Raw genomic sequence first — 26,726 nt, 5'->3', positions numbered from 1 at the left:
TTATGTTCGTAGTCCCCAGTATTTGAATAATGCTGAAGACAAAGTAGAATGTACAGATCAGTACTAAACAGTGCATTTTTCTAAATACAACAGTGGAAATCGTTTAAGCAACTAATGTATGTCAAAGAAAATATTATAGGAAGGTTGGTGTTTCTGATGCGTTTCACTTAAACCTGACATCACGGCATCCAGGCTTGTTAATTCCTGCCACACGGACACAGATGCTAATTCCTGGACTGTCCGGGTCAAACCTGGACCGGTGGCAGCCCCAACTCAGGGAGACGGTGTTGAATTCTCAAATGCTCTGCAACCCCCGTAAACAACAACACACATTCTCCCCATTCACTAATGCCGTGACCCGTCCCGTTCCCCTTCCAATACAAACTGAACAACAAGTCCTGCACACATTCTCCCCATTCACTAACACCGTGACCCGTCCCGTTCCCCTTCCAATACAAACTGAACAACAAGTCCTGCACACATTCTCCCCATTCACTAACACCGTGACCCGTCCCGTTCCCCTTCCAATACAAACCGAACAACAAGTCCTGCACACATTCTCCCCATTCACTAACACCGTGACCCGTCCCGTTCCCCTTCCAATACAAACTGAACAACAAGTCCTGCACACATTCTCCCCATTCACTAACACCGTGACCCGCCCCGTTCCCCTTCCAATACAAACTGAACAAGTCCTGCACACATTCTCCCCATTCACTAACACCGTGACCCGTCCTGTTCCCCTTCCAATACAAACTGAACAACAAGTCCTGCAACAAAGCAATTGTCCAGGTTGTTACAATATATTTATAAGTAAAACTATATAAAAAGCATGACAACCTTTATGTACAAAAATCTTCACTAATATACAATTGAACAAGAACTGTTGAATATGTAATTTCATACAGTACTAAATGTCATTGTTTATATGATAGTAATGTAAACACAAATTACAGACACGTCTATGTATTCATTTTTCAATATTTATATTTTACTTTTACCAAATATATCCTTCAGCATAGCTAATTCTTAGAAATGAGGTTTCTTTTTTGTCCAGCGGGGACCGCAAATAGCGTTACTCTCATCAACCAGCATAGACAGAGGAAACCGTACTTCATTGTGCCAATAGGGACCACAATGAGTGTTACACTCACAGGAAACCAACAATTTCCAGAGCTTCAGCTTAAAATCTCAGAATGATGATGATGAAGATGAACGACGACTTGAAATATAACACAGTCTGGAGAATTTTCAGCTGGCTGACTTCATCTTTCAAAATCCTGTTTGTCTCAACTAATCATCGTGTAGCGCTGACAGTTAACACAACACGCTTGTAAGCTGAAGGCTGTAGGTTCAAAAAGATTTTTTTACAGGCAAACGTTCCATTTTAGAACAGAAATAAATCATTTCGTTTGCTAGGGCGGCAAACGTTGCGCGGCCCTCCACTCAACTGAACCGCAGTTAAACTCTACAGGAGTTACCGTATTTGAAAGAGATAAGAGCACCAATTCATTACAAATTCAGACAACCAGGTATTATTGTAAAGCACTAGTATATGCAAGACACTAGACGTACAACTGTTTATGTAAAAAATATATATATATACATACGTTTGTACGCAGTTATTTAAAAGTGACCATAAGTGCAAAAGTGCATGCTCCAGATATAAAAAGCTTACTGGAGCACTGCTAACTTCGAAATCGGTAGAATTATTCTGTTAAGTGAACTCGAGTCAGAATTAGAACAGCTAATTGACAAACGTTACATGCCATGAAGATCTAGCGAAATCTATTTCATATTTACTGTAAAGTATAATAATAATAATAACAACAAACAAAGCACTGCACACAATTACAGTCCTGCCCAGTAACACAGTGACTGCTCTGACACACTCAGTTACAATTAGACAGTATAGGAGAGTATGAAGCTGATTTAGAAGATGAATAAAGAGGGAGACACTTACTTCAGGTATTGTCAGTGGGATGTGCAGCACGGCTCTAGTCACTCGCTCTGACCGTCTCGGTTCTTCTCTCCAGGGTAAAAAGGCAGCTCAATCTAACAGCGACAGGTAATCTGTGTGACTAGACTAACCCTCACTGCAGATTTAACCCCCTCTCTCGCAGTTCAGGTACAAGACCACGCCCCCAACACGTCAGCCCCTCCCTGGGTGTCCGCTGTCCGGTGTTAGCCTCTCTTTGTTCTGTTTAGGGAGTCGTTAGCGGTTTCCTATATTATTTGCTTCGGTTCACTTTCACAGATGTATACAGCACAATGAGATTACAAGGATACAGTTTAAGATACTGTGAAAGAAGCCGTTCAAGGGGAGGGGACAATTTCACCCCCCAGGTGATCAAGGAAGTGCAACACTATTATTATTATTATTATTATTATTATTATTATTATTATTATTATTATTATTATTATTATTATTATTATTATTATTATTTATTAGCAGACGCCCTTATCCAGAGCGACCTACAATTGTTACAAGATATCACATTATGTTTTACATACAATTCCCCATTTATACAGTTGGGTTTTTACTGGAGCAATCTAGGTAAAGTACCTTGCTCAAAGGTACAGCAGCAGTGTCCCCCACCTGGGATTGAACCCACGACTCTCCGGTCAAGAGCCCTAACCACTACTCCACACTGCTGCCCATTTCACTATCTGAAAGCAAGGCTTGTAAACTGGTATTTATGTTACCCTAGTATAGTACCAGATATCCTGTAGGGAAATAAAAAATGTGTTTCTTTCACTTAGCAATATTAAAAAAAAAAAAAAACCCTGTGTGGCGTTCCACAGCACGAGTTTGGAATTGAGGTCTCCCTCAGTGTTTTAAATGATACCAGCAGAATAAAACTAGTGAAGGAAACAAAGCTACACTTCATTGAAAGAATATTTAAACATTATTTCAAACATATTAAGGAGAAACCAGTTCAAACACAAATGTGGCTTTTTGTTAAAGATTCTGAATTTAATATTTGAATCAGTTCATAAAAGTGACCAGTAGATGGCAGAATTTTTACTTTTATTTTTTTCAATGCAGTCCAGCAATCCAGTTTATTCTTGGACATTAATAACACCGCTATTAGATTTCTGTGGTGTCATTATGTTTCCTTTACCAATATGGTCCTTGTTAGTGTAAGTGACATTTCCTTGTTCATTTGTATCAGTCTGAACCCCTTCTATACATTTCAGCTTCAGCCCTTGGGTTCCAATGCAACTACAAACTAAAGGTAACAAACCAGGATTATTATTGTTACATGTTACTGTTTGTACCACTTGACCCTCATTCGATTAAAAATAAAATACATCTTTTAGTAATCAATCTCCAGAAGTGTGCTTCTAAATGTGTTTCCAAAAGCTGCTCCACACGAAGCACCTCAAAGCTGCTCCACATGAAGCACCTCAAAGCTGCTCCACATGAAACACCTCAAAGCTGCTCCACATGAAACACCTCAAAGCTGCTCCACATGAAGCACCTCAAAGCTGCTCCACATGAAGCACCTCAAAGCTGCTCCACATGAAACACCTCAAAGCTGTCCACGTGAAGCACCTCAAAGCTGCTCCACGTGAAGCACCTCAAAGCTGCTCCACGTGAAGCACCTCAAAGCTGCTCCACATGAAGCACCTCAAAGCTGCTCCACATGAAACACCTCAAAGCTGCTCCACGTGAAGCACCTCAAAGCTGCTCCACGTGAAGCACCTCAAAGCTGCTCCACGTGAAGCACCTCAAAGCTGCTCCACATGAAGCACCTCAAAGCTGCTCCACATGAAGCACCTCAAAGCTGCTCCACATGAAACACCTCAAAGCTGCTCCACATGAAGCACCTCAAAGCTGCTCCACATGAAACACCTCAAAGCTGCTCCACATGAAGCACCTCAAAGCTGCTCCACATGAAACACCTCAAAGCTGTCCACGTGAAGCACCTCAAAGCTGCTCCACATGAAACACCTCAAAGCTGCTCCACATGAAGCACCTCAAAGCTGCTCCACATGAAGCACCTCAAAGCTGCTCCACATGAAACACCTCAAAGCTGTCCACGTGAAGCACCTCAAAGCTGCTCCACGTGAAGCACCTCAAAGCTGCTCCACGTGAAGCACCTCAAAGCTGCTCCACATGAAGCACCTCAAAGCTGCTCCACATGAAGCACCTCAAAGCTGCTCCACATGAAACACCTCAAAGCTGCTCCACATGAAGCACCTCAAAGCTGCTCCACATGAAACACCTCAAAGCTGCTCCACATGAAACACCTCAAAGCTGCTCCACATGAAGCACCTCAAAGCTGCTCCACATGAAACACCTCAAAGCTGCTCCACACGAAACACCTCAAAGCTGCTCCACACGAAGCACCTCAAAGCTGCTCCACGTGATGCACCTCAAAGCTGCTCCACGTGAAGCACCTCAAAGCTGCTCCACATGAAACACCTCAAAGCTGCTCCACATGAAACACCTCAAAGCTGCTCCACATGAAACACCTCAAAGCTGCTCCACATGAAACACCTCAAAGCTGCTCCACATGAAGCACCTCAAAGCTGCTCCACATGAAGCACCTCAAAGCTGCTCCACATGAAGCACCTCAAAGCTGCTCCACATGAAGCACCTCAAAGCTGCTCCACATGAAGCACCTCAAAGCTGCTCCACATGAAGCACCTCAAAGCTGCTCCACATGAAACACCTCAAAGCTGCTCCACATGAAACACCTCAAAGCTGCTCCACATGAAACACCTCAAAGCTGCTCCACATGAAACACCTCAAAGCTGCTCCACATGAAGCACCTCAAAGCTGCTCCACATGAAACACCTCAAAGCTGCTCCACATCAAACACCTCAAAGCTGCTCCACATGAAGCACCTCAAAGCTGCTCCACATGAAGCACCTCAAAGCTGCTCCACATGAAGCACCTCTGCAGTGGTGTCATTTTCTGTGACCTTAATGTTTTAAAGTAATGCTGGATTTTGTTTGTTGTTTTTCCCATTTCCGCATGCATGACATCCCTGTACAGTGCAAACCTGTTTGAGGATCCATTGCTCCTGATCCAATCTAAATCAATCTGCATGCTGTTTGGATTAATAGACTTCTCTTCTCCTAGACAGGCAGCACAAATAGTGGAGCCCAGCAGTAAAGCAATAAAGAAGAAACACTTCACAGCAGTTCAGTGTAAAATCAATGCAAAGTTTATTAGTGGTTTCTGAACAGTGAAATGTGTAAAGGTGTTCTCTTTTAATAGCATCATCTACACTTCACACTGTCTTACAGGATGCAATTGAGACACAATATATAAAGATTTAAACATTCTACTGTAATGGCAGTGCTGATGTATATGTGCAGCTCAGACAAAAGTTTAGCATCACCTAGAATTTGTTGGTATAATTAAAAACAAAACAAAAAAAACAACTATATGAACATAATTCATAACTTTTATTTAACATTGTGTAATCAAAGAAACTACACAAGGATATCACAAAAGTCTACTGGATGCCATAATAGTAGTACAGTACATCATCACAGATTTCAAAATGTCACTTTTTCATTCAGTATATGGAAAACTACAAAGCTGTGTGTAATTCAATGTGTTAACGTAACATTATTCCGAAGATTTCATTCGAATTTATGAAGCAAAATTAGTTCATTCCACAGAGTGAGGCAAAACCTTTAGCCAGAGTTGTAGTCTGTTTCTAATAGACTTATCTGTGCTTTTTTTAGCATCACCTAGAATTTTTGGTACAATTCATAACTTTTATTTAACATTGTGAAATCAAAGAAACTACACAAGGATATCACAAAAGTCTACTGGATGTCATAATAGTAGTACAGTACATCATAGATTTCAAAATGACAATTTATTTCAATTTCTGTCACTTTTTCATTCAGTATATGCAAAACTACAAATCACTGTAATTCAATATGTTAACGTAACATTATTCAGCAGGTTTCATTCGACTTTATGAAGCAAAATTAGTTCATTCTATAGAGTGAGGCAAACCTTTGGTCATATCTGTAGTCTATTCCAGTCAGTCAAAGCTCTCAGCCTGCATTAAAACATCTAGCAGGACCAGTGAAATATGACACTGCTTACACTCTCACACACACACATACACACACACACACACACACACACACACACACACAGCCTAAACTGAAATGGTTCAGACAATCTTACAATAGATCACACTAAGCTTACTAATAGTAAATTGTTTATCGATATAGCAAGTTTACTTTAAAATAAATTCTTCATACAACTATGAGGTAGATTACTTATAGTTACTTTATCAAGTTTCACTAAAACGTTATTTCACACACAAGGTGTGCAAAATATACAATTAACATTTCAATTGTACGTGATAGTGTTACAATTAATTAATTTAGTTTCATGAGAGGAAAACGCAACTGGAACTATACTGGCTTACAGCAAACTCAGTCTCTCTGCATTTGCTCGTTTACTAGCTTGCCTTCCCTTTTTGGGTCGTGTTCTCAGTCAGAGTCCCGGAGTTGCAGCTTGGCATAGCAGAGTTACAGCAATTAGTTTAGCAATCAAAGTGGAGCACAACATGTTTAGTTTTGCTTGAATATTTATAGCATTTCTCTATGCTAGGTAGCTATCTGCATTAGGTCATTTGTTCATCTTGCATCTTAAAACTCAGTCCTTTGATGTTTTAATGTCCTTTTCCGCTAGGACATTGATGCTTTATGTCTTCCTCGCATCAGACCGCTTCTTGATGCCGTTGTGAATTATCTGTACAGAATTCAACTGTCCTTCCAGCCTAATCCAGTCCAGATGCCACCCAGCCCTGCTCACCTAGTTCAGGGGTCACACAGTTCAGTGTGTCTGCAGGAAAGGAGCCCTTTTTCTTCAAGACACAGAGATTGCATTAATCTGTCCAGTTACATTTATAATACACTTTCATGTATTAATATCATATTCAGGGAATATTCACCACAAGCAGCAGTATCTTCCCCTTTTTCAATGTCTCCCTTGGGTTTGTTCAGTTCCACTGCAGATCTTTATCTCAGGAATCATTGACAGTTTAAACAGTGACAAACCTTTTACATACAGAGGTAATGGAAACATAATAATGTGCCCTTTATACACACAGATACTGGAAAACATACAGGAAATCAAACTCAATTTCAATGCAATCCTTTCTAAATAACTAAGCCTGCCTTAGAATGTACTGCATTGTCACTCTAATGATATCATACTGATACCAAATACAAGCAAATAAGCCATATTTTGCCCAAAGGAATAAACAGCTAATGGTGATTCCACAAAAGCACCAGCTTTGTTACTGTCAAACAGTCTGAGGCAACTTCATTCTGCAGATTGTTTAGATCAATTATTCATAAACTGTATAAACTATGAATGTAGTAATGATGGTAATGTTGCAGTATGTAGGTTCTGCAGATTTGAGTAAATGCAACTTTTATGAATCTTTTACTTGCAAACCTTTCATGCTTTACAGTATATTTATACAGCTCTAATATTGTGGGTCTGTCATAATTTCACACACAGCAATTTACACAATAAAAATGATAGGAATTGTATTTCAATCCCACTGCATTGAAGCAGGGCTCCAGTATACAACAAGCTTGGAGATTCTCAGTACTTAACCTGCTCACATATGTAACTCAGATAAATTTACCAGTGAGCAGGAGGATGATGGGAAATGTAGTTCTGAGAGGTCCATGCAGGTACATGTGAAGCCATCTTGAGGCAGCGAATGCAATTTAAAAGTTTAAAAAAGTGGTCAAAATGTACAAAAAAATGAAAACAATACACACCTTACGTAAACACATGGGAACATGTAACACAATAAAATAAAAGGTCTATATGTGCCCTTTAAACACTCAAAGCAGTCAAGTTCATTCAAACCCAAAACAGCACTTGCTCCAGTGCAAAGTTTGCACCACGTGAAATAAAAAAAGAAAAAGGTTGTTTCAGCTTGTGCTTGCACTGGTGCAATAGCTTAGAGACCATTCTAGTAATATGAAGGGCACACTGCTGCCACACCCAGGAAGAGAGTTTTAGTTTTAGTTTCTTTTAAATAATTTACTTCTTTTCTCACCGACACTGGTACAGTAATGGTGTTTTAAAAATATGATGTGTTTCTGGCATCTTTGTTTAATGTGTTTACAGAAACAAGCTTGGCATAAATCCTCACAGCATGATGAGTGAGATTCATTTCCAATGCAGTTCATTCTGAAAGAATGGGTCTGTCTCCTTCAGTTTGACACGCTCCCCTTCTCAGTGTCTCTGGATTCAGGCTGGCTCTCACTCCTGGAGACCCCCTTCATTTACTGCAGGGTGAGAGAGAGAGACAAGGAATCAGTCAGCTCTCCACACACTCAAACAAGCAGGGTGGAGAGGTGAGGGACTGAGAGGGAGGGTGGCTGGCTCTAGTGTGAATTTGCTGGTGTCTTTTTAGGTTTCCTGACTGCCTGAAGCTCTCCCCACATTCAACACAGTGATATGGCTTCTCTCCAGTGTGAATGCGTTGGTGTCTATTTAGGCTTCCTGACTCACTGAAGCTCTCCCCACATTCAATACATTGATATGGCTTCTCTCCAGTGTGAATTCGCTGGTGTATTTTTAGTTTTCCTGATACATTGAAGCTCTTCCCACAGTCAGTACAGAGGTGTGGCTTTTCTCCAGTGTGAATTCTCTGGTGTTTTTTTAGTTTTCCTTTGTTAGTGAAGCTCTCCCCACATTCAGTACATTGATATGGCTTCTCTCTAGTGTGAAGTCGCTGGTGTGTTTTTAGGTTTCCTGACTGACTAAAGCACTCCCCACATTCAACACAGTGATACGGCTTCTCTCCAGAGTGAATTCGCTGGTGTTTTTTTAGTTTTCCTTTGTCAGTGAAGCTTTTCCCACATTCAAAACAGCGATATGGCTTCTCTCCAGTGTGAAATCGATGGTGTCTTTTTAAGCTTCCTGACGCATTGAAGCACTTCCCACATTCAGTACATTGATACGGCTTCTCTCCAGTGTGAATTCGCTGGTGTTTGTTTAGTGTTCCTTTGTCAGTGAAGCTTTTCCCACATTCAAAACAGTGATACGGCTTCTCTCCAGTGTGAAATCGATGGTGTCTTTTTAGGCTTCCTGACTCCATGAAACTCTCTCCACATTCAGTACAGTGATACGGCTTCTCTCCAGTGTGAAGTCGCTGGTGTCTTTTTAGGCTTCCTGACGCATTGAAGCACTTCCCACATTCAGTACAGTGGTGTGGCTTCTCTCCAGTGTGAAGTCTCTGGTGTCTTTTTAGGACTGCTAACTGACGGAAGCTCTTTCCACATTCAGTACAGTGATACGGCTTTTCTCCAGTGTGAAGTCGCTGGTGTCTTTTTAGGACTGCTAACTGACGGAAGCTTTTTCCACATTCAGTACAGTGGTGCGGCTTCACTCCAGTGTGAATCTGCTGGTGTGTTTTTAGGCTTCCTGGTCGGCTGAAGCTCTGCCCACATTCATTACACTGATGTGATATCTTTGGCCGGGATATATTTTCTGTATCCTTAAACAAGTCAACAGATTCCCCTTCAATGTGGACAGGTTCCAATTCAGTCTCTTCTTTCATGTGGACAGGCTCCAGTTCAGTCTCTACTTTCATGTGGACAGGCTCCAGTTCAGTCTCTTCTTTCATGTGGACAGGCTCCAGTTCAGTCTCTTCTTTAATGTGGACAGGCTCCAGTTCAGTCTCTTCCTCTTTAATGTGGACAGGCTCCAGTTCAGTCTCTTCCTCTTTAATGTGGACAGGCTCCAGTTCAGTCTCTTCTTTCATGTGGACAGGCTCCAGTTCAGTCTCTACTTTCATGTGGACAGGCTCCAGTTCAGTCTCTTCTTTCATGTGGACAGGCTCCAGTTCAGTCTCTTCTTCTTTCATGTGGACAGGCTCCAGTTCAGTCTCTTCTTTCATGTGGACAGGCTCCAGTTCAGTCTCTACTTTCATGTGGACAGGCTCCAGTTCAGTCTCTACTTTCATGTGGACAGGCTCCAGTTCAGTCTCTTCTTTAATGTGGACAGCCTCCAGTTCAGTCTCTTCCTCTTTAATGTGGACAGGCTCCAGTTCAGTCTCCTCTTCTTTCATGTGGACAGGCTCCAGTTCAGTCTCTTCTTTAATGTGGACAGGCTCCAGTTCAGTCTCTTCTTTAATGTGGACAGCCTCCAGTTCAGTCTCTTCTTTAATGTGGACAGGCTCCAGTTCAGTCTCCTCTTCTTTAATGTGGACAGGCTCCAGTTCAGTCTCCTCTTCTTTAATGTGGACAAGCTCCACTTCAGTCTCTTCTTTAATGTGGACAGGCTCCAGTTCAGTCTCTTCTTTAATGTGGACAGGCTCCAGTTCAGGCATCTCCTGTTTAATGCAGATAGGTACCAACTTCATCTTTGTTCCTTGGCTTTCACCAGGATAAGGCAGTCCTGAAAGCAGAAAATGAAATGAAGTATTACGATCTGTTCTCTATCGGTGTGTTTACACTTACAACTCGGACCTGAACTGACTCAGGGTCTGTGAACGTGTGGGTTGTAGTGCGTAGTGAAAGGGTGATGCAGGTGCTCCAGACAAGGACAAACACAAAGTTCACGGTTCTAGTTCCTTTTTATTTCTTGAACAAAAATTAAATAATAAAGCTGGCTCTACCCAGCAATGGGTATTGCCAGCGTCTAAACAAGGGGTTGCAGTCCCAAAATAATAATCACAAACACAACACAAACACAGTCACGTCTCCAGACAGTGCGTGCTCGTAGTGCAGGTGCGGTGCTGGAAACAGTGATGCTTGATTAAGTGTAAGTGCGGTGAAGTCCGGGTGAATCGCTGGCCTCAGGCTGCAGCTCCCAGATCTGTGCTTAATTATTCTGAGAATGTTTTGCAACCGTGTGTCTCTTATCAAACACAAAGCACTTAACCCTCGCTCCAAACAGTCCTCGTTTCCTCCCATCAACCACAACAAAGGAACCGATTATGACGTCACGTCCCCCTAAAGTACCCTCAGCCCCGCCCCCTCCGATAGCTAGTTCAATCACGTCTCCTCCAATTCATGAATGAAACTTTGCTTACCGTACTAGGGCGGCTTCCGACTGCCCCCGGAATGAACTGCCGAAACATTCAGTACGGGGCACGCAATTCCTGCTGTACAGTGCTCTCACAGGTCGAGAGGGAGATTGTTGATTCAGATTCATTCGCACTTTGTCACAGGGTCTATCAGATAGATTCCTATCATTTGAGCCCGTTTACACTTGAGCACAGACCTAGGCTGGCTTTGGCCCCGTATCCACGCACATAGCCCCTGAACTGCAGTGTGTGCCTGATGACATCATATCAACCACCCCTTGTGTGAAGACATTTCCCGGAAGTGTTTAAATCAACAGCAAGCCTGTCATTTGAATCACTTGTGTGTTTCTACTCCAAGGTGGTCATTCCGTGCCAATTAAGATTTCATTCTGTCATCAGAAATGGAGCAGAGCATTGAAAACATGCAAATCAGATGTTTCAAGAAACAGGTGTTATTGTCTTCATTTACACCTCAGTCTGACAACTCGTCTCACATGGAAATGTAAACAGTAACTCCCATGTATTTTCTTAACCATGACAAGTATTCCAAGGACACAGAGAAAGCAGGCAGGTGGCAGAGCGTTCAGCTTCAGAGCCCCACAGGTGTGGAATGATCTGCCTCGATTTGGAAGGGAGGCACCATCTCCTGCTGCTTTTAACCCTTCCGCTGCGGTGAACATTCTACCTGTTTGAGGTCGGACTGACAGAACGTGACTTTCAGCTTGTGTATCAGGATCATTTTACACCAAATTGTTTGATGGCTGCGTAACGTGAAGAAGTTCAACATCAGACAGATCTGTCAACTCATCAATACTTTCTGTAATAAATTAAAGTTTTCTTTTGGGTCGGTGTGACAGAAACACAGTGATTCTTGGTGGTAAATCTCCCTCCTGACCTGTCAATGCGATAAGTAGCGAGAACAGAGTTGTACCTTGGATGGGCTGGCCCGACAGTTCTTTCCCCGGGTTCAAGGGAAGTCGGCCAGCTAGAAAGGGGGTGGAACTCTGGTTAATTAACTCATTGACCTGGAAGGGAAAAGACGTGGCAGTCGCAGATTGGAGGGGCAGCTGCACTCGTTTACCAAGGGGTCATGTGTGACGGCATGAATGGGGATGGAGAATCGCAATCTGTTCCTTTGCTTTGGTTACGAGAAAATAACCTGGAAGGACCTGTGCAGTATCGTGATAACTTATCGTGAGTGTTTTGTTTTGCCTATAATTGTTGGTTGTTGTATTAATAGATGACTAACACATTCCAGAGCTGTTGCAAAGGGCCAGCACAAAACCTGGAACAGCACGGCACTATTGTCACTGATAAACCTGTACAACCCACCACGAGCACTGCAGCACGCACCCAGGACTGGTGACCGTGTATTTATATTGTAGGAGGGATACGTGTGTGTTTTATTTGAGACTGCAAACCCGTTATTATTTACCCAATGCTCTACACATTGCTGTGTATTGCCAGGGATCATTATTTGGTCACCAGACCTGGATTGTTAAAAATAAATTACTTTCAACTGGATTACAAATCTCTGTCTGATAATTCCACACCTCATCAGTGCTGCACCTGTACACTGCAAACCACTTTGCCACAGTCGGTAAGCATTCTTGGTACTGTAAAGCAATTTAGTCCGCTCTCCAGTAAAGCTGCACTTTAAAATCATGGTATATACCAGTCATCTAAACCGAAACCTAAGAGACTGAAATGCTGCACCTCATAATAAAATGCATTTCTCTTGGGCTGGGGCTTTAGTGCAATGCATTTTGATTGGACGGTGATCTGTGATGTTTATCCTATGAATATTTTGTTTTCTGGTAAGCTTGTACTTGTGATCGCCAAATCTCCCGACAGAGAAAAAATAAATAAACAAACTCATCTAGCTTTCTGTCCAACTGCTTTTGTTTTGAAAGTATATAAAACTATTCCTGATTGGTTGTTGGAGCCTTTGGAGATGTCAGTCATTTGGTAAGCAACCAATGGTTGTTTAAAACGCCTTAAAATGGGCGTCTACCGTCACCATGACATCATCGTTCACATATGAATGATTTATAGCAGCTGTTTTTTGGGACCAGTTAGAAGTGAATAGTCAGAGTTTTCCAAATGGTTTCATGTGGGTACATCCGGCATTAACATTTTTGAAAATCCAGTATTGCACCGAATATAGCCTTGCAGGCAAATAATATTTCTCAATAACAGTCAAGGATAACTCTCCTAGTTTATACAGCAAGAGTCTCCTTTTCTTTATTCAGCAGACAGATTGGCAGCGTTTTCCAGCATTTCTATTATTAATTCTAATTATTATCCTGATTATTGGTAGCCTAAAACTTAGTTCCAATCTTCACATAATATAATGATTTACATGCAAATAAACAAACATTTTCCTATCCAACTCACAGTATGATTTTTCAAGCAGGTAGGTCATTTATTTACAAGTTCCCTAACAATCCAATTATTATATAATGATGTAACTGCTGTCAGCTGCTTTTGTACATGTCAAACTACTGAAACTTACAGAAATATCATTAAAATAGCACTTTCACCCTTTGCAGGAAATGAAATCACCGAGCAAATTTTCAGAAACTCGCTCATATCACTAACAATCTTATATGAGACATTATTCTTGAAATGTTTCTTTGTAATGGCTTATCCCACAAGGTGGAGATTAAATGTTGGGGCCATTTACAAAAAGATGCATATTAAATACAGAACAGTAAAACATTGCAATACAACCGCCTATTATAATCCTGCTGAGTGCTTGAAACACTGATGAAAGTCATTCTACACATCATTTTTTATTATTATTATTATTATTATTATTATTATTATTATTCTAAGCTCTCTGCATAAATCAGTGACCATCAGGACTGATGCTAAACGAAAGCCAGAGAGTGTTTCATTTTACAATGCAACGCAGTACAGTGTGGATGTACTTGATCAAATGGCACGGCAGTATCCTGTCAAAGGTGCTTCTCACAGGTGGCCTGTGGCTGTTTTTTTTTATAATGTTTTGGACCTGGCTTTTGTTTGTACAAGGAGTGCACCGAGAACACAATCTCCCAGAGGAACTTCATTCTGCAGCTACCCCTGGAGCTGCGGCAGAAACATTTTGCTTAGAGAAGTGCAATCCGGCTTGCAAATGCCCCTCAACCTTCAGCCAGCGCTGCACCCACTGGCACACGGAGGAAAAGACAAGGCCAGGCTGCTAAATGCAACAGAAACAAAACATTGGAAGCCTGCGCCGGTTGTGAACAGGCAGTCTGTGGCACATGCACTGGCAAAGTTGAGAAGTGTGTTTTCTGTGTGGATTGTACTAATTAGACAGCTGTAATAGATGTGCCTTTGAACTCTGTTTCCCTCAAAGCACATTCATGTCGCTTGTTATGTTATATTTTTGTTTTACTTTTAGAACTAGTTATTTATTTTTTATAATTTTGTACGCGCATACAACTTTCTACACCTGTTTACACAGTAGTTTATTGGGTAATGTTTATTATAGTTTTCATATTTATGTATATGTGCTATACAGTGTTTTTGCTGTGCAAATGTTATATATGGTGTTCACAAATAAAAACATTAAGTTGTATCTGATTGTTTTTCATTTTCATATCGAAGCTGTTTTAATGAACCGCTGTGGCGGTTGTAACTAGTCAGAAATTTCGGCGGTTCAAGTGTTAATTTGAAAATGCACAAAAAACTCAACTTATGTCGGAGTTTTAAAGCTAAAACTCTGACTTGTTTCACTTCACTTTGTTAATTCATTGCCACATCTGTTTATAGATATTTTTTGCATTCAAGACTGAAATGATTGCAGATGTGTTATTTTAAATAGGAGACTGTGAACAAGATGGCTTGCAGTGCATGACTTCAGACCAGAAACACAAAACCAAAACAAACAGGTACTGGCGGGGCAACACTGAAACGCTACGGCGTTCAGTTCATTTATTAAACAATAGGAAATAAAAGACTTAAACAAACACAAAACAAAAGGAGCCAAACAAGTATCGTGCTGGTTTTCAGCCAGCACGTATTTTATATTCTGGCCGAGGGGTTAACTAGCTGTTAATTATCTTATTACCCCTCGGCCACAGTCTGCACGCGTTTAATAAGGATGCGTGACTGTCAGCTAGTTAAATAATCAGTAGCTGATCAGCCATGCATCCTCACGAGGTTATAAATTATAAATAATAATTAATAAATAATACGCTGCGCTGTTATCTGCGCCACAAACAATAATACAAATAATAATAATATAACCAAAGGGCACTCATCTCTATTAATAATACAAATAATAATAATATAACCAAAGGGCACTCATCTCTATTAATAATACAAATAATAATAATATAACCAAAGGGTACTCATCTCTTTTCTTTTTTCTCTCTACAACAAAAATTACTTTATTTGCAGCAGATGTTTTATGACAAAAAATTCAGAGTATAAAGTAATGTAGTGACAGTCATGAAGTGCTGCAGTAATTCAGAGTATAAAGTAATGTGCTGACAGTCATGAAGTGCTGCAGTAATTCAGAGTATAAAGTAATGTAGTGACAGTCATGAAGTGCTGCAGTAATTCAGAGTATAAAGTAATGTGCTGACAGTCATGAAGTGCTGCAGTAATTCAGAGTATAAAGTAATGTAGTGACAGTCATGAAGTGCTGCAGTAATTCAGAGTATAAAGTAATGTACTGACAGTCATGAAGTGCTGCAGTAATTCAGAGTATAAAGTAATGTACTGACAGTCATGAAGTGCTGCAGTAATTCAGAGTATAAAGTAATGTAGTGACAGTCATGAAGTGCTGCAGTAATTCAGAGTATAAAGTAATGTAGTGACAGTCATGAAGTGCTGCAGTAATTCAGAGTATAAAGTAATGTAGTGACAGTCATGAAGTGCTGCAGTAATTCAGAGTATAAAGTAATGTGCTGACAGTCATGAAGTGCTGCAGTAATTCAGAGTATAAAGTAATGTACTGACAGTCATGAAGTGCTGCAGTAATTCAGGGTATAAAGTAATGTAGTGACAGTGATGAAGTGCTGCAGTAATTCAGAGTATAAAGTAATGTGCTGACAGTCATGAAGTGCTGCAGTAATTCAGAGTATAAAGTAATGTAGTGACAGTCATGAAGTGCTGCAGTAATTCAGAGTATAAAGTAATGTAGTGACAGTCATGAAGTGCTGCAGTAATTCAGAGTATAAAGTAATGTGCTGACAGTGATGAAGTGCTGCAGTAATTCGGGGTGCACCGATAAAGATTTTCTTGTCTGATGCTGATAGTCGATGGTTCTCTGTCCATATAGACGATACTGATAATAATAGACAGTGCATGTAAGCTATTGTAAACTACTAGAACAAGACCCAGGGCCAAATGTAAACTGTTTTACAATTACGAATGTTAAAATGAACAGGTATTGTTTACGTGTTGCATTTACTTCAGAAAATGAATACAAAGAATAACAAAGTATTATACTGTGTGCTGGACAGCAATTTATACATTTGTTTTACAACAGTCACACAAAAATAACACTTTGCATTTGTACAAGTGAAAACAATTCTGTAGAAAAAACCTCTATAATGTGACATGAACTTGTATAGCCACTTGCTGTCTAGCATTGCGTATCATAACCTCTACCTGCACTGTACAGTAGAAAAGAAACCAGTCTAGACAATGTGAACTACAACAGCGGCCGTTCCATTCTTATTGTAAGCATACACTGCTTCAAAATGCAGCACAACTTAAACTGTTCACTTCATCAAAAACAAAAAGATCTCATGAAAATAACCGCTTACAAAATTCAGTCAAACTTGAATTTGTTACTAAACAAGACGGCACAGTAATCAATTACAGCTTCAAAAAGCCACAGAACACACCCGCAACCAATGAGATTGAGCAAGACACACAATTACAAATAATTATAATAATTATTATTATTTTAAACCATCAATGTTATTTAGGATTCAATCTTTTTTTTTAAAGCATCAGAATAATATTCAACTCGCAGTTCATCGTTGGATTTAATGCAGCATCAAGTCTGTTCTGCTGCACACAACTCGCTATCCTATTGTTGTCTTCAGATATTAAAAATCCAAACACGGCTCTTTAGAGACTTATTTACTGCAGGATGATCACACAATACACAGCACTGGGAAAATGAGTGTCTCAATGTTCTTGCATCATTAGTAAGCATGCCTGAGCAAACATTAAATTCTGTGCTGGAAGAAATTCAATCATGTATATGGGTGTACATTATCGGCTAAAATAACACACACTGCAGATAGACGAGTGTGTGTGTTTTTATTTCCTCTCATCGGTGCCATGCAGACAGGCTCCCGGTTATCAGAGCACCCCTATTATTAAATAAAAACATGTAAACTGGAACAGAAATAAGAAATAAAAGCTTCTTGAAGTGCGTCCTGAATGGTTATAATAACGCGATGCAAAGTGAAACGCAAGTGCTTTGAATGAAGTGACTGAACTAACACGATGAGACTTCAGTTTAAAGGTACGTGTATTTTGTTGATCTTACAGTAAATCAATGAAATGTGCGTGTTTCAGCACATTGCCACCAACTGTCCTTTTAACATTTTACTAAGGAGGGGCGTTAACATGAACACAAAAATGTAAGACCAGCAGATGACAGAAAACACTTTAATCCCCATTAAGAAGAGCGACATGATTGTTTGGTCCTGAGATCTGTTTATATGGTCTCATGACAATGTGCTCTGATGCCCTTCAGTGATTTCAATTAATATTTAGCTTGTGCATGATAAGACATGGGATTACTCTGCAATCTCATCAAGCTTACTACCAGTCACGTCCAGAACTGTCACGTCCATGACGCTAATCTGGGCACTTACTATTAAGAAAGGGTCAACATTTTTATTCCAGAACATACATTTTAAAAAATTAGCTTTGCAGAGAAAGTTTGAACAAAATATATAATGTAGTATCCAACTTTTATAGAAACTTTACCAAGAAAATGTGATGGCTGTGACATTTGGTTTAATTTAAACACCATTATTTTGAATCACTAAAAATATTTTCCTTCATCCCAAGAAAATGTAATATTAGTAACTGGGCAGCAGTGTGGAGTAGCGGTCAGGGCTCTGGACTCAGTGTGGAGTAGCGGTCAGGGCTCTGGACTCAGTGTGGAGGAGCGGTCAGGGCTCTGGACTCAGTGTGGAGGAGCGGTCAGGGCTCTGGACTCAGTGTGGAGGAGCGGTCAGGGCTCTGGACTCAGTGTGGAGGAGCGGTCAGGGCTCTGGACTCAGTGTGGAGGAGCGGTCAGGGCTCTGGACTCAGTGTGGAGGAGCGGTCAGGGCTCTGGACTCAGTGTGGAGGAGCGGTCAGGGCTCTGGACTCAGTGTGGAGGAGCGGTCAGGGCTCTGGACTCAGTGTGGAGGAGCGGTCAGGGCTCTGGACTCAGTGTGGAGGAGCGGTCAGGGCTCTGGACTCAGTGTGGAGGAGCGGTCAGGGCTCTGGACTCAGTGTGGAGGAGCGGTCAGGGCTCTGGACTCAGTGTGGAGGAGCGGTCAGGGCTCTGGACTCAGTGTGGAGGAGCGGTCAGGGCTCTGGACTCAGTGTGGAGGAGCGGTCAGGGCTCTGGACTCAGTGGAGTAGCGGTCAGGGCTCTGGACTCAGTGTGGAGTAGCGGTCAGGGCTCTGGACTCAGTGTGGAGGAGCGGTCAGGGCTCTGGACTCAGTGTGGAGTAGTGGTCAGGGCTCTGGACTCAGTGTGGAGTAGTGGTCAGGGCTCTGGACTCAGTGTGGAGTAGTGGTCAGGGCTCTGGACTCAGTGTGGAGTAGTGGTCAGGGCTCTGGACTCTTGACCGGAGGGTCGTGGGTTCAGTCCCAGGTGGGGGACATTGCTGCTGTACCCTTGAGCAAGGTACTTTACCTAGATTACTAACCCAGTAAAAACCAACTGTATAAATGGGTAATTGTATGTAAAAATAATGTGATATCTTGTAACAATTGTAAGTCGCCCTGGATAAGGGCATCTGCTAAGAAATAAATAACAATAATAATAACAACTTGGTATTACATACCCAGAGTCAAAATGTGACTTATTTACAAATGTGTGACTAAAACATGTATCTACCATTGATAGCTAAAGTGTATGGAAGGCAGACTTCTGAAAATGTTGCTTTAACAGTAATTTTAAATGCCTGTAAAGTAAAGGCACAAAGAGAACAATAATAATACAGCCTGCAATGATAGACACCCTTTAGTACAAATACAGGGAGAGATGGTTTTGATAAATACAACTTTTTTTTTTCATGGCCGTGGCACTTTTTCATGGAATTGTCCTTATAATGTTTTTACTTATTAAAAACAAGGCTAATTGTTTAGAATGTTACTGCAATTACTGATCTGAGGACACCTCTGTGTGTACAGCAATAACTTGCATAGTATTGATTTGAGGACACCTCTGTGTGCAGAGCAATAACTTGCATAGTATTGATTTGAGGACACCTCTGTGTGCAGAGCAATAACTTGCATAGTATTGATTTGAGACACCTCTGTGTGCAGAGCAATAACTTGCATAGTATTGATTTGAGGACACCTCTGTGTGCAGAGCAATAACTTGCATAGTATTGATTTGAGACACCTCTGTGTGCAGAGCAATAACTTGCATAGTATTGATTTGCGGCACCTCTGTGTGTAGAGCAATAACTTGCATAGTATTGATTTGAGGCACCTCTGTGTGCAGAGCAATAACTTGCATAGTATTGATTTGAGGACACCTCTGTGTGCAGAGCAATAACTTGCATAGTATTGATTTGAGGCACCTCTGTGTGCAGAGCAATAACTTGCACAGTATTGATTTGAGGACACCTCTGTGTGCAGAGCAATAACTTGCATAGTATTGATTTGAGGCACCTCTGTGTGCAGAGCAATAATTTGCACAGTATTGATTTGAGGCACCTCTGTGTGCAGAGCAATAATTTGCACAGTACTGTTCACTTAAGAAACAGTCGGAAATGAGTCATGGAAGAGAGATCTCCTGAAAAAATTAATTTAAAAGCAAGTGATCAGCCCTTTTTAATCTGTGACAATAACAGAGATTAATTGTACTGTAACGCGCATTCTTGTGCTAAACTCTTAGCCTTTCAGATGCGTTTCTTTCTGTAATATTAAGCAACAATAATAAACAAAGCATTGCACACAATTACAATCTTGCCCAGTAACACAGTGACTGTTCTGACACACTCAGTTACAATGAGACAATATAAGCCGAGTATGAAGCTGATTGAAGTTGAATGAATAGAGAGAGAGACACTTACTTCAGGTCTTGTCAGTGGGATGTGCAGCACGGCTCTAGTGCTCTAGACACTCGTTCTGACCGTCTCCTCAGTGAATGTGTCCTTTCTGCTCTTCAGATCTGAAAATGTGTTTGTTTAGTTCAAGGAGAACAAAGATTTTTTTTTTTACATATATTATTTGCTTTAGTTCACTTTCACAGATGTATACTGTACTATGAGATTACAAGAATACAGATTAAGATACTGTGAAAGAAGCCGTTCAAGAGGAGGGGACAATTTCACCCCCCAGGTGAGCAAGGAAGTGCAGCACTATCTGAAAGCAAGGCTTGTAAACCCGTATTGTAACCTCGTGTAGTACCAGATATCCTGCATCAAAATAAAAACGTGTTTCTTTCAGGTAGCAATATTAAAAACACTGTGTGACGCTCCACAGCACGAGTTTGGAACTGAGATCTCCCTCAGTGTTTAAAATGATACCTGCAGAATAAAACTAGTGAAGGAAACAAAGATACACTTCATTGAAAGAATGTTTAAACATGATTTCAAACACATTAAGAAGGACAGAAAGCCGGTTTCCATGCGTGTTCATGTAAGTGTGAAAATGGCAGTCACTGTATGAACGTTTTGGAAAGCGCTGCTTTTACAATCATTACGGTACACGTGCACGCACTCCACTCAGTGAAATAATAATTGTTTGATACTGAAAATATATTTGATCTCGTTTATAAAAATAAAAAAAAACTTCCCCGATTGCATTTACTCGCTAGATGTTTTCAACACAAGATCAATCTGTCTGCAAACCCGCCACTCGTGCAGCACTGAGCCAGCGGCACGGAGACTGCAACTGAGAGATATGAATAAAAACAAACACGCCGCTTCACAAATACAACACACACACACACAAACAACGCGCTCCTACCACACTACAACCCGGACCTTTCAAAATAATACAATATAACAGCGCTCTGTAGTTTATAAACACATTGTAGAGCTCCATGCAGACTCTCTCACCTCCTCTCTGCTCTCCCTCAGTGTCTGAACGGATAAAACAACGCGCTCCTACCACACTACAACCCGGACCTTTCAAAATAATACAATATAACAGCGCTCTGTAGTTTATAAACACATTGTAGAGCTCCATGCAGACTCTCTCACCTCCTCTCTGCTCTCCCTCAGTGTCTGAACGGATAAAACAACGCGCTCCTACCACACTACAACCCGGACCTTTCAAAATAATACAATATAACAGCGCTCTGTAGTTTATAAACACATTGTAGAGCTCCATGCAGACTCTCTCACCTCCTCTCTGCTCTCCCTCAGTGTCTGAACGGATAAAACAACGCGCTCCTACCACACTACAACCCGGACCTTTCAAAATAATACAATATAACAGCGCTCTGTAGTTTATAAACACATTGTAGAGCTCCATGCAGACTCTCTCACCTCCTCTCTGCTCTCCCTCAGTGTCTGAACGGATAAAACAACGCGCTCCTACCACACTACAACCCGGACCTTTCAAAATAATACAATATAACAGCGCTCTGTAGTTTATAAACACATTGTAGAGCTCCATGCAGACTCTCTCACCTCCTCTCTGCTCTCCCTCAGTGTCTGAACGGATAAAACAACGCGCTCCTACCACACTACAACCCGGACCTTTCAAAATAATACAATATAACAGCGCTCTGTAGTTTATAAACACATTGTAGAGCTCCATGCAGACTCTCTCACCTCCTCTCTGCTCTCCCTCAGTGTCTGAACGGATAAAACAACGCGCTCCTACCACACTACAACCCGGACCTTTCAAAATAATACAATATAACAGCGCTCTGTAGTTTATAAACACATTGTAGAGCTCCATGCAGACTCTCTCACCTCCTCTCTGCTCTCCCTCAGTGTCTGAACGGATAAAACAACGCGCTCCTACCACACTACAACCCGGACCTTTCAAAATAATACAATATAACAGCGCTCTGTAGTTTATAAACACATTGTAGAGCTCCATGCAGACTCTCTCACCTCCTCTCTGCTCTCCCTCAGTGTCTGAACGGATAAAACAACGCGCTCCTACCACACTACAACCCGGACCTTTCAAAATAATACAATATAACAGCGCTCTGTAGTTTATAAACACATTGTAGAGCTCCATGCAGACTCTCTCACCTCCTCTCTGCTCTCCCTCAGTGTCTGAACGGATAAAACAACGCGCTCCTACCACACTACAACCCGGACCTTTCAAAATAATACAATATAACAGCGCTCTGTAGTTTATAAACACATTGTAGAGCTCCATGCAGACTCTCTCACCTCCTCTCTGCTCTCCCTCAGTGTCTGAACGGATAAAACAACGCGCTCCTACCACACTACAACCCGGACCTTTCAAAATAATACAATATAACAGCGCTCTGTAGTTTATAAACACATTGTAGAGCTCCATGCAGACTCTCTCACCTCCTCTCTGCTCTCCCTCAGTGTCTGAACGGATAAAACAACGCGCTCCTACCACACTACAACCCGGACCTTTCAAAATAATACAATATAACAGCGCTCTGTAGTTTATAAACACATTGTAGAGCTCCATGCAGACTCTCTCACCTCCTCTCTGCTCTCCCTCAGTGTCTGAACGGGTAAAACAACGCGCTCCTACCACACTACAACCCGGACCTTTCAAAATAATACAATATAACAGCGCTCTGTAGTTTATAAACACATTGTAGAGCTCCATGCAGACTCTCTCACCTCCTCTCTGCTCTCCCTCAGTGTCTGAACGGGTCTGTCTCCCACAGGACGAGGAATATACCAATCACAAAATACAAACCGATCAGCGCGGTTTAACAATTCACCTAATATGAACCGCAAAGGAAATTGTCATATCGGAGACCTTTTAATTAAAAATAAACAACACTTTCAATTGTATCACCGTAAACGAGCTGTTTGTAGCTCTAGTTTTTCCAGTGAATACAATTTTAATTCAAGTAACCCCCTCCTCAATGCCGGAGTTGGTACAATCTTTTATGAACCGGGGCGCTGTGTCTGGAGGCAGCAGCGCCGATGCAGAGTTTTTCGCGGATATGTAATCTGTGTTTTGTACAGATATTGTTATTTCCCGTCCTCTTCTTCAGAACAAGATGTTTAAACACTGACGGTATATCCCTGATAATGTTTTCAGAAGTGTATTAGGTTAGTTCCAGTTTGAGCCCCGTTGTCACAAACAGATCCACAATGGCGCAGGCATGCTCGCAGTTTCATAGCTTTCTCTTCGCTAGTCTTGCAGGTTCAGGGCGTGTGAACTTGTTTTTGGTAAATACAGCACAGGGTCGCAGAAAGGTCATTCTTTACGAGTAAACTTCCAGGCAGTAACCTCTGCTATTTCTACCCCATGCTTGTATTTCGTTTCTCTTAAACTGTATGGTTGTCTCCTATTCTTTATCCAGGACAGTATTCCTCCCTGCTGTCCAGCGGCACAGATTTAGACTCTTCCTCAGACTGCGCTGCGAACTAAACCAGGCAACAGAGCCGCGTCCACAGCAGCAGAAGAGTCACCAGCAATGAGACACGCCAAGGAGTGCGCTGCTCTGTGAGACTCGAGGGACGCGTTATCAAAGCGCTTCCTCCAGGCTTTAATTAACTGCTATTGATTTAAAAAAGGACAAAACATCATGTTAATGTTACAACATGAAAAACTAAACACACTGAGAGCGCTGAAGAGGGCTTGAAATACAGTGTATCACTCAGCTGTGTGGTTCTAGTTTTGAAAAATGAACAGGTGGTTTACCTCTTTAAAATAAATAGGAGTTAAAGACTGGCGTAAAAGCTTTGAAAAGATGTTCTGAGGTGTCTTATTGTGATTAAAAAGTGTCCCATTCCACAAGAAAACCTGAGAGGCGTTAGAAAACTAAAGCTCTTTGAATGAAATGCTTTTTATTATATGAATAACTACCCAGTGGAGAGACAGAGCAGGTTAATAAACTAAATGTATTGAATGAATACAGATATTATTAATGTCTTAGCAGACACCCTTATCCAGGGCAACTTACAATTGTTACAAGATATCACATTATTTTTACATACACTTACCAATTTATACAGTTGGGTTTTTACTGAAGCAATCTAGGTAAAGCACCTTGTTCATGGGTACAGCAGCAGTGTCCCCCCACCTGGGATTGAACCCACGACCCTCTGGTCAAGAGTCCAGAGTCCTAACCACTACTCCACACTGCTGCCCAGATAATGTATGTCAGAGAAACTCATAAATCATTTCAATTACCTGAAAGGATGAAAAAACTAAAGGTCTGATTTCTTCAGTTACATGTTTTCATTGTAAAAAGTCACTCTCTTTTGTTTTGTTTTCTTATTATAAAGGCATCACAGAAACCTTGTTCATACCTAATACTGAATGAAAGCAGTGAAGCAGCACAGTAGATCTGCACGCTGGGTAGAAGGGCATCACTGGTATGCAGAGCAGAGAAAGATCAGCAAAAGCAACAGGACCAGCTTGCATTGTAGGTATTTCAAATGATAATTATTCACTGTATTGAAGAAGACTGGCCCCTCCCCTTGCCCAGAGCAGCCATTTTAAATGCAGTTATCTGTTTGAGACAGCGCCATGGCAACAGACATCGTGCTGTTCATGTTCAGCACTGACATAACGGTGACATCATAAAAGAAAGTGATGTCATAATGTCTCTGCCAGTGAATTTTAATTTGAATCTTCATTGCAGAGATTTACTCCTGAGAGGTAAGTTCACAGAGTTTCTGTTCACTATTTATTTATTTATTTATTTATTTATTTATAGAGATTCAAGTAAGACCAATATACATGCATTGTAATTGAAATGTGTAACACACACACACACACACACACACACACACACACATATATATATATATATATATATATATATATATATATATATATATATATATATTTGAAGAAGTGCTAACTATCTTTAAAATCCATTCTCTCATCTCTTCTTAGCTTTACCAAATTCCACTAGAGCAGAAATGTCTTCATCTAGACAATGTGGGGAAGCTATTAAAAAAAAAGCCAACAAGATGCTCGGATATATTGTGAGAAGTGTTGAATTTAAATCAAGGGAAGTAATGTTAAAACTTTACAATGCATTAGTAAGACCTCACCTAGAATATTGTGTTCAGTTCTGGTCACCTCGTTACAAAAAGGATATTGCTGCTCTAGAAAGAGTGCAAAGAAGATCAACCAGAATTATCCCGGGTTTAAAAAGCCTGTCGTATGCAGACAGGCTCAAAGAATTGAATCTATTCAGTCTTGAACAAAGAAGACTACGCGGCGATCTGATTCAAACATTCAAAATCCTAAAAGGTATAGACAATGTCGACCCAGTGGACTACTTTGACCTGAAAAAAGAAACAAGGACCAGGGGTCACAAATGGAGATTAGATAAAGGGGCATTCAGAACAGAAAATAGGAGGCACTTTTTTACACAGAGAATTGTGAGGGTCTGGAACCAACTCCCCATTAATGTTGTTGAAGCTGACACCCTGGGATCCTTCAAGAAGCTGCTTGATGAGATTCTGGGATCAATAAGCTACTAACAACCAAACGACCAAGATGGGCTGACTGGCCTCCTCTCGTTTGTAAACTTTCTTATGTTCTTATGTTCTAACTTAGCTCTCGCTATTCCTTATCCAATGCTGCCATCGTGTGGCCATTTGGTTGAACTGTTATTTCTAATATACATAACTTTTTTTTTATCTGAACACACAACACAGCTCTCAGTGATAAGCGGTTGCTGGTGCCCTCTGCTGTTTACAATGGGTAGTACAGGTAATGAAATTCAGCAAAGACATTATTACTGTTATTATTATTTATTTCTTAGCAGACATCCAGGTCGATTTACAATTGTTAAAATATCACATTACAGATTATCATAATACAGATAAGTGCAGTTATGAAAGTACAATAAAATCAATTCAAGTAAGAGCAAAATAAAGCACACAGTAAATTATAAGAACGAATTCGACTAGGAGCAGCTAAACCTGATCGTAACTGATAGGAACACGTAGTAAGCATGATAAATGCATGAGAACGATTTCAAATAAGAGCAATTACAGAAAACCTTATTATTTATACACACAGTACTCTCCTGGTTATCCTGTAAATATTGTTTTTGCTGTATTTTAAGAATGTATCTGAAATGTCTATTTTTGCACAGAGGTTAAGGTTAATATGAGTCATTTCAAAGAGCAACTGAGCTGTGTTCAGATAAAGAAAAAAATACAAGTTATTTCAACATACAGTTTTAGTAAATGGCCACACGATGGCAGCATTGGATAAGGAATAGCGAGAGCTGCGTTCTGCCCGTCTCCATGAAGTTCACTGCCTGCCTTGCCCATTGTAACACGCTCGACAGAGCCGCGCCGAATTAATGAGCTC

General features: G+C 40.9%; 1 protein-coding gene across 1 annotated transcript in view; it reads right to left on the bottom strand.

The window, feature by feature from the left end:
• The window catches only part of LOC117404843 (zinc finger protein 850-like), a 29,829-nt gene extending 8,385 nt beyond the window's left edge, over positions 1-21,444 (bottom strand). The window contains exons 1-5 of the mRNA XM_059011374.1: positions 21,323-21,444; positions 20,333-20,430; positions 8,337-10,417; positions 6,803-6,854; positions 1,964-2,049 (exon numbers count right to left, since the gene is read on the bottom strand). Coding sequence (XP_058867357.1) covers positions 1,964-2,049; positions 6,803-6,854; positions 8,337-10,382 — 2,184 coding nt within the window. The 5' untranslated portion in view covers positions 10,383-10,417; positions 20,333-20,430; positions 21,323-21,444. The remainder of the gene's footprint in view (positions 1-1,963; positions 2,050-6,802; positions 6,855-8,336; positions 10,418-20,332; positions 20,431-21,322) is intronic.
• Between the last annotated feature and the right edge of the window lie 5,282 nt (positions 21,445-26,726).

This window comes from Acipenser ruthenus, chromosome 42 (genome assembly GCF_902713425.1).
Source record: "Acipenser ruthenus chromosome 42, fAciRut3.2 maternal haplotype, whole genome shotgun sequence".
NCBI lineage: Eukaryota > Metazoa > Chordata > Actinopteri > Acipenseriformes > Acipenseridae > Acipenser > Acipenser ruthenus.
The sequence above is the reverse complement of the archived record's forward strand: the minus strand, read 5'-3'. Positions and strand labels throughout refer to the sequence as shown.